This window comes from Garra rufa, chromosome 3 (genome assembly GCF_049309525.1).
Source record: "Garra rufa chromosome 3, GarRuf1.0, whole genome shotgun sequence".
Lineage (NCBI taxonomy): Eukaryota > Metazoa > Chordata > Actinopteri > Cypriniformes > Cyprinidae > Garra > Garra rufa.
Window position 1 is genome coordinate 53,704,790 of NC_133363.1, and position 9,069 is coordinate 53,713,858.

A 9,069-nucleotide genomic window follows, 5' to 3' on the forward strand; every position below is an offset into this window, starting at 1 on the left:
GTGAGGCTTCTCCACAATACAGTCATAGTCCGCTTCTAATCTGTCGCCTCCGCTCTGCAGGATCCAGTCGGTAGGAATCCGTGATCATGGGTTCCTCTGTGTCCCGTTGGGGTGAAGGCGCTCTGGATGGAAGGAAACTGGCCACTGATATCGTCGAGGAACAGGCAGAGAGATGTTGAGAGATACTAGTAGCTTTCTTGATGAAATTCTCTAGAGGTACGTTGTCGTCATAAGTGACCATGTGCTTGCGAATTTGTGGCTTGAGTCCCTTTCGATATGCTGCCAAAAGGGCGATCTGGTTCCAACCACTGTTGGCTGCTAGTGATCGAAAACGTAAGGTATATTCGTGAATGTTAGACGTACCTTGACGCAAGGTTATGAGTTCATCGTGCACTGAGAGGGGAGTGAGAGCTACTCCAAACACCTCCTTGAAATGAGTGACGAACGCATTGTGAGTGGCTAGCGCTGGACTTCTAGCACTCCAGAGCACCTCCGCCCATTGGAGTGCTGGTCCAGTGAGGAGGGAAATCATGAAGGAGATTTTGGAAATTTCATTAGGGAAATTGTGAGCGTTAGCTTCTATATAGAGGGAACTTTGGAGGAGGAAACCATTACAGCTGCCTGGATCGCCGGAATAACTCAGGGGGCGAGAGAGGGGTGTTTTAGAAATCCTCGTACTGTTCGTTCTGGCAGCTGTGGGAACGGATTGCAAAGACTGGCGGAGAGCGTTCACCATATCAGCGAATAGATCCGGGAAAGTGTCGGTAGCTGCTGCATTAGCCTCCATGGGTAAACTGGATCTAGCTTTTCCGGGGCTGGAATCCTGTCACGTCCACACAAACACGGAGAATGTAGGTAATAATTAGTGATGTTTATTGTGAATAGTGCATACTTCAAACAGGTTAAAAACAGGCAAGTATGGACTGGAGCATACAAGCCTTCTAGCACAATCCAGCAGGTAAGTACAAGTCCATCAACAGTCACCAGCAAGAACAAAAGGCACTTCCCTTAAAGGTATGTGTTTTGTGTCCACAGGTACACAAAGGGGTTCCAATGAGGAGCACAGGAGAATCAGCGCGGAGAGGAGAGGATCCACAGAAGGTATCCATGTAACTTCGATTCCAGCCGGTGAGTGAATGACAGAGGTAAGTATTTAAAGGGAGTGGGTGATTGCTGGTGCAGGTGTGGGTAATTAGAACTCTGGTGATGGTTCACTGGGGATTGATTGGTTTGTGACAGATCGTGGTGACTGGGACTGAGGGAACGTGCTGAGGGTGTGACAGTGTGACAAAACGTGCTGCAAATATGCACAACACAACCAAATACAGAAACACGCTGCAAATAAGCACAATGCAACCAAATACAAAACAGCTCTGCAAGCAGCACAGACCACAGTGGAAATGTTTCAAGGGGACCCCATGGTTTTATTAAAGTAAAAGTGCAGTAACCTTTTTTGGAATATTGATTACCATTTGTTTAACCACAGATGTACAAATACCATAGTTAAACTATGGCTAGTGTAACAAAACCATAGTTAATTTGTGGATACCATGATCCAAAGTTCTGTCATGAAGCTCTAGAAGGCCAGTCCGATAGGTCAAACTCAACCTATCTATTTCTATTACAGTATATTTATTTAACATGCTTACATTTGTGTAGCATCTTTTGTTGTTCTATTAACAGTAATGACGGACAGGTATTTAATTATGCTGCTGTCACTTTAAAATGGAATGAATGGACATATACTGTCGCATATCACGTGATATACTCCACACAATAGACATTTTGATAACTGCAAGTGCAAGGAGAATTGATCGCACACTGTCTGAGAGAGAGCTGGGATCGAGAGAGCGCTTCTGGTGTGTCATGGGAAAAAGGAAAGAGGTTCAATTCTTGTTAAGAAGGCTTCAGTGCATCCAAGAAAGTCCAGTAAGCGCCAGGATCGTCTCCTAAAGAGGATTCAGCTGCGGGATCGGAGTGCCACCAGTGCAGAGCTTACTCAGGAATGGCAGCAGGCAGGTGTGAGCGCATCTGCACGCACAGTGAGGCCAAGACTTTTGGAAGATGGCCTGGTGTCAAGAAGGGCAACAAAGAAGCCACTTCTCTCCAAAAAAACATCAGGGACAGATTGATCTTCTGCAAAAAGTATGGCGAATGGACTGCTGAGGACTGGGGCAAAGTCATATTCTCCGATGAAGCCTCTTTCTGATTGTTTGGGGCATCTGGAAAAAGGCTTGTCTGAAGAAGAAAAGGTGAGCGCTACCATCAGTCCTGTGTCATGCCAACAGTAAAGCATCCTGAGACCATTCATGTGTGGGGTTGCTTCTCATCCAAGGGAGTGGGCTCACTCACAATTTTGCCCAAAAACACAGCCATGAATAAAGAATGGGTTGCTATCAGTCAGGATTTGGCCCAGAAGTTGATTGAGAGCATGCCCAGTCGAATTGCAGAGGTCCTGAAAAAGAAGGGCCAACACTGAAAATACTGACTCATAATCATTTGCATAAATGTCATGTAATTGTCGATAAAAGCCTTTGAAACGTATGAAGTGCTTGTAATTATATTTCAGTACATCACAGAAACAACTGAAACAAAGATCTAAAAGCAGTTAAGCAGCAAACTTTGTGAAAACTAATATTTGTGTCATTCTCAAAACTTTTGGCCACAACTGTATACTCTTAATTAAATTGAATAAATTTTTTCATCTATTAGGAAAAAGGTGAATTATATTGTGATGCATACATATTTCTTGTCCTATCCTAACATCTGACATCTGTTAAGACAAATTAGACACTAGTATTTTTTTATTTGATTATTATTTTATTCAAAAGCCACATATTCAGCATGAGACAAAAAGCATGTAAATTATATTTCTAAGCACAAAACATTAATATTTTAGTAAAAAAACAAAAACATTTTGTTTTACATTTATAGCTTACATATAATCAAGATCAACAAAAAATTGGAATATTACAAAGTCTTCCACTATTAGAAAACTAAAAAATGTTTCCGGTTTTATACAGTAGAACTTAAGCTCTATCAACAACATTTGTAATTTGTTGCTGATTTACACAGTCAGGCTTCCATTGTACATGTATTTTCATAAATGTAATCATTATTTTTTTTTTAAATACAAGCTAAGGGATGTGTAAAGATTACTTGATTTTTAACGTTTCAAAAAAAAAAAAAAAAAAATTGCAGGTCCTGGATTGTGAGATATCAAAGGCAGCAAAAGATACATCTGAGTGTCGTTTTAACGCCGACCAGATGAAGGCATGTTACAAAAACATTAGATACACTTGTTCTCCGTTACCTCTTTACTGCCTATAGGAAGAATTTTTCACAGTTAATGTTTAAGGAAAGAAAAGAATCATACATTAATTTACTACGGTCTTGAAAATGAAGAATACTAATCAGAGGAGCAAACACAGAGCATATATTTTAATCCCCGTATAGATGATATGATAGTCAAATTTCAAGTCTCACTTGTCCAGTTTTATTCCAGGAGTCTTCTAAATGTTAAACACGCTTGTGAAACATTGCATAATTGACAGTCGTGGTGACATCAGCCTGAAACAGAACCACAGTAACAATAATACATTACTTAAATATTTTGATTATAAAAAAACCTGACTAATTAGAATATAAATTGGAAAAAAAACAAAGTGATTAAAATTTAATGCAGTCATTACGCATTTTCATATATACTGGCATAAAGCACACTTAACATTACGCTCTAGTCTAAAAACAAGCATAGAAAAGATAAAGGAGGACTTACCATTGATTCATCCAGCACAATATAGGGGATTGCATCTTTAAATAAAAAGAAGAATTCTTGTTACAACTGCACTGAAACTGTTAGATATTGATATTACAACTGGAAGATGAAGCACGTAAATTTTACCTTTCTGCTGGTGCTTGTGCAACTGTGCACCCAGAACTAAGATCACAATTAAAGATAAACCGTTTGAAGTTGCTAAAATGAGAGCAATTGTGCACCATGGTGTTTCTGTATATATGGGAAGAAAACCGGAGATATTAGTGATGCAACAGCAACATGAACCCACAAGATTTTATTTTATAATTTTTTATTTTTTATTTTTTTTTTATTTTTGTCATTTACCTGGCCCTGGCAAATCAGTTTTTCTTGCATCTCCAAACAGTATCTCTCCACATGCGGCCACAGCACAGTAGTAAATCCCAGCATCAGACTGTCTGAGGTTTCTCTTGGGCAGGTCGTAGATACATTTGTGTGCAGTAGAGTTCACATCAGAGCTCCTCTCACATTGAGCGTTCCTGCGCTCCTGAGTGAAAATAATTCCTGGAGGAGATTCTCCAGATTCATGTCTGAACCAGTAGACGTTGTGTTCTCCTGCACAGCTCTGAGTGAGAACAGTGCACTGCAGAGCCACTGCAGAGTCTTCTGGGTCTTCTGGGTCCTCTAGATCCATCATATCTCTCTCATGGTCAGACTGCATGTTCTGTTGTTTGCCTTAAAAGAAAACAACATGATGATAATTTGACCAGACACAATGTACTACATGTACTACAGTAAAATATAAGTGAACATTCTGCTTACCTTTAACAATGAGATCAGTGCCTTCCCCAAATTTGAACTGATATACATATTGAACACAATAATATGTTGCAGTGTCTGATTCTTCTGCATTTGTGATGCTCATATTAAAAATACCATCAGCTTTTGCTATAAAAAAACGATTACGTTTGTCAAAGTCATTTTCAAACATGACAGCTAAAGCTTGATATGATGACGCGATTAAAAGGGGTTTCTCTCCAGCTTTTTGTTTGACCCAAGCAACAGTGGTTCTTGACGCTTTTGAAAAAATACAGGGGAAGTTAACACTGTCTCCAGCTTGAACAATCTTCAGATGATTCTGAGCAACTGTATTATCTGAGCTGCCTATAAAAGAACGAGTAAGGGAACTGTTAGTATTGCCTACTGTACAGTATATTTGCTTTGTTTTTTAAACACAATAAAAAGAAGTATGATGTGTAGCTTTAATATTCATTAAGTCCGTAGTGCAGGTCTGAGTTTGACAGTACAAAATAGTAACTTACACATCAAAAGATAAAGCAGTAGGATCATCTAGAGGTAAAAAAAAAAAAAAAAATATTTATTATTATATCATATTTATTATTATAACATTATACAATTCTAGCTTGTCACATAATACTCAGACATATGTATATATGACCAAAGACAAACAAAAAACAATAATGTACATTATTTTACAGAAATTTAATGCAAGATTTCAGCATTTGTATTTGTGATCATCCACAGAATGTTTTGTCCTAAAAATGAGTTTCACAAAATCAATCAGAAGAGATAAATAATCCTAAATTTAACATTGTATATTTTTTATGTTCTTGGAGACTTTCATTAATCAAAGATCACGTTGTTGTGTCAAGTAGAAACAGAGATAGTTACCTTAATAAATCTCAAAAAATCCTCTTTTCTTCTTTCTACTGGTTCACACTAGTTACGGTTTACCTGTGTGTGTGTGTGTGTGTGTGTGTGTGTGTGTACACACAGAGCTGTTTATAGATTTCCTTAATTACAGTAAATGTAAAGATTGGTTTAAAAAAAAAGAAAGAAAGAAGGACCATCCCAATCTGCAACTAAACTGAACTAAAGTTGCAGGATAGCTGTGACACGAACTACATCTCTTTATTATGAAACTGACCTTCTCAAAAGATTGACGCCCCATTATGAGTGCCTCTGAAGTGTGAAAAAAAAACACACATACACCACATGTAACACAAGTAGAGGCCACAAGCACACAAACATCAAAATGCCTTTTTTCGTGTCGTTTTACATTCACATTAATTTCTATTTTGTAAGCAGTGTCTTATAATGGCTCTTTTCACAAAATGATGATATATTTTCACAATAATTAATATAGTAAAAAAAAAGGAGATTTTTGTAACACACTTCATGTTTTTTACTACAAAACACTAGCAAACACTCCTGCGATGGGGATTCTAATACAACATAGCGTACATCGTTCTCTTTTATTTTTAAGAAATGTAAAAAAATAATAATAATAATAATCTTGTGTTAACTAAATGGATTTCTGTGAGTATTCAATACAATTTTGATCTGTTACCCACAAAGTTATGGCTATATAACACTTTAAGTACAGAGCCTTAAGCTTATGGATTATTAAATGTTGTTTTATATATGTGTGTGTGTGTGTGTGTGTGTGTGTGTGTGTGTGTGTGTGTGTGTGTGTGTGTGTGTGTGTGTGTGTGTGTGTGTGTGTGTATGTATGTATGTATGTATGTATATATATATATATATATATATATATATATATATATATATATTGTAAATATATTAGTAATATGCATTGCTATAAGGTCTTCATTTGGACAACGCAATTTTCTCAATATTTAGATTTTTTTGCACCCTCAGATTCCAGATTTTCATCTTGACAAACCATACTTTTCAAACAATATATTAAACCAAATTTCAGATTTATAAATGAAATGCGGCTTGTGCTTGCTTTTTTAAAAAAAAGGGGTTGTTGTTTTGAAGATAGAACTTGATGTTGTAAAATTCCTTTAGGGGAAGTTTGATTAGGGACACATAGACATGGAACTTTTTATAGTTTGTGAAAGATTTCTTGAGGCCACCAACTTGGTTGAGACAGTACAGCACAAACTTACAATTTTTTTTTTTTTTTTTTACATTTCCTGAGTTTAAGCTGGCAGGTGGTTGGGTGGTGGAGGCCCCGCCGCCCTAATCAGGTGTTTTTACACTGGGGCCAAGTTATGCAGTGAAATACACTGGGATTTAAGCAAATTAATACCACAAAGCACCGACTCCTCCACAAAGTCAGCATATGAGACCATGTGATGTCGACTAGAGCACCAGTCAGAAGAGAAAAGACAAAGTACATAATTTCCTGTAGTGACTGACAGGAAGAAGCTGCTCAGTACAGACTGAGAACTGCTGTGGTAAACATCAGCGGAGAAACATTGAACTTTAGACATAAGTGTCAGCACTGAATACACTGAAGTTCTGAAGCATTCTAAATTATAAAGTGAAAGTTACTTTATTTATTATATATAGATATGGTAGATCTAATATATATATTCTATATTTTGTTTGTGTTGTAGATTAATATAAATATTTTGATCTGACGAAGGATTCTCCAAATATGTGTATGTAGAGTGCACACTGTAACTGTTTTAATTGCAAAAATTTGCCTATTTATTAAATAAACCACTATTTTGAGATGTTTAGTTTGTGTGCTCAGATGTTTTTGTGCACCTTTGTGCTTTTGTATGTGTACGTTTGCATGCATGATTGTGCACAGTGTGGTTTGAACATTTTCCAACCACAGGACTGACCCACTGGTATGTTTCACACCTCTGTCTGAATCAAAAACCACATTTGCACCTTTCTCACACAGCCCTTTACCTTGCATTAGTAAAGTAATAAAGTACCTATCTATGATTGCTGCTAGGTGACAAAAACATTGTGTAATGGAGGGTCGGACTTGTAAACCAATGGTTGCAGGTTCGAGTCTCAGGTCCGGCAGGGATTGTAGGTGGGGGGAGTGAATGTACAGCACTCTCTCCACCCTCAATACCACGACTGAGGTGAGTCCTTTGAGCAAGGCACCGATCCCCCAACTGCTCCCCGGGCGCCGCAGCAATGGCTGCCCACTGCTCCGGGTGTGTGTTCACGGTGTGTGTGTGTTCACTACTGTGTGTGTGCACTTGGATGGGTTAAATGCAGAGCACAAATTCCTTGTATGGGTCTCCATACTTGGCCTCACTTCACCTCCTTTTAAATAGTAACAGATTATTTTAACACTACTAGCGCCTTATGTGCTCAGCTGGCCTTACAAGTTACAATACGTACATTTAACAGGACACATATTAAAGTGATTTTCTATACTATTCATTTAAATGCTTTTTTAAATCTTATTAAAATATAAAAATTAACTATAACATAAAAATACTATAAAACATAGTTTTGCCCTCAACATAGATACCTTAATAACATAGTAAGCATAGAATGTTTGCATGAAGTTGGGAACTTAATACTTGGAATTTAATATTTTAGTAAATGTGTGGGGTTTTCGATTATACCTTCAGTTTAGTACAGGCCCCACAGCCTCATATTTTCATGTTTTATGATTTCTGCCACATGTTTCCACTAGAGGGTTCTCATGAGCTATTTATCAATAGTATTGGGCACTTTTGTAACGTTTGTAACAAATGATACAGACTAATGCTATAGCAAAGATATAAGTGATTATTTATTTATATTTATTTTTAAATATATCGGTTGATACATTATCTATTTTGTTTTTGACTCATGGACTACAAGGGAATGTATCTACCTATAGGTGAATAAATATTTCTGCAACATTCTCTTTAATGTTAATGTGAAAATATTGCTTACACTACATTCTAGACACGGCATATACTGACTTATTAATGTAGTTGTCATGAGTAAATGTCATCAGTATGTGTTCAATATGTAGTCTAACTCATCAATCTGAATGACTAGAAAATAACGCAAAAATGGTCGCAATTGTCACATTTTAGTACCACGGACAGGGTTCTCAACTGCAGTTTCCACTTCTCAACTTAAGACTCTGTGATATGTTGTATGTTAGCATGTGCTGATCAAAAATTTAGTAAAACATGTTGATGCGTAAATCCAACAAACATGGGTCAATAAGGGTCACTTAAAATTATATGCCATTCAGTTCAGTTTATTTGACAGAATAATTCAACTTACACTGAATATTTTTGTCTAGAAACAATCTTTACTCAATTCGGGAAATTGCTAGTAAATTTCACAATTAATTACAAACAGCAAGGAACACATTAAAGTAAATGTGACATTTTGAAGTAGAAAAACTAAAATAGTATTCTACTATAGTACTCCAATACTACTCCAATATTCTTTGTTTTATTTACAACTTTTAACTTTTTTTCTTTTTTTTTTTTTCTTTTTTTTTTTTACAGTGCAGGTCATTTAGTTGAGTGATTAAGAAATTAAAATCTCTGTTGGTTTTATCAACG

At 36.8% G+C, this 9,069-nt stretch overlaps 1 protein-coding gene across 1 annotated transcript; it reads right to left on the reverse strand.

The window, feature by feature from the left end:
• Positions 1–22: 22 nt before the first annotated feature.
• Positions 23–5,729, reverse strand: LOC141331643 (uncharacterized). The gene is made up of 7 exons (XM_073836685.1): positions 5,706–5,729; positions 5,080–5,107; positions 4,580–4,921; positions 4,124–4,492; positions 3,905–4,009; positions 3,779–3,813; positions 23–823 (listed from the first exon to the last, which is right to left on the reverse strand). The coding sequence occupies exons 1-7, from the start codon at positions 5,727–5,729 to the stop codon at positions 23–25; spliced, it is 1,704 nt and encodes a 567-aa protein (XP_073692786.1).
• Positions 5,730–9,069: the final 3,340 nt, after the last annotated feature.

Excerpts from the sequence above, each read along its gene's own strand:
- LOC141331643 (XM_073836685.1), bottom strand. The coding sequence starts at position 5,729 with ATGGGGCGTCAATCTTTTGAGAAG. Across the intron at positions 4,493-4,579 it reads CACTGATCTCATTGTTAAAG|GCAAACAACAGAACATGCAG; the intron begins GTAAGCAGAATG and ends TTTTCTTTTAAG. Across the intron at positions 3,814-3,904 it reads GCACAAGCACCAGCAGAAAG|ATGCAATCCCCTATATTGTG; the intron begins GTAAAATTTACG and ends TTTTATTTAAAG.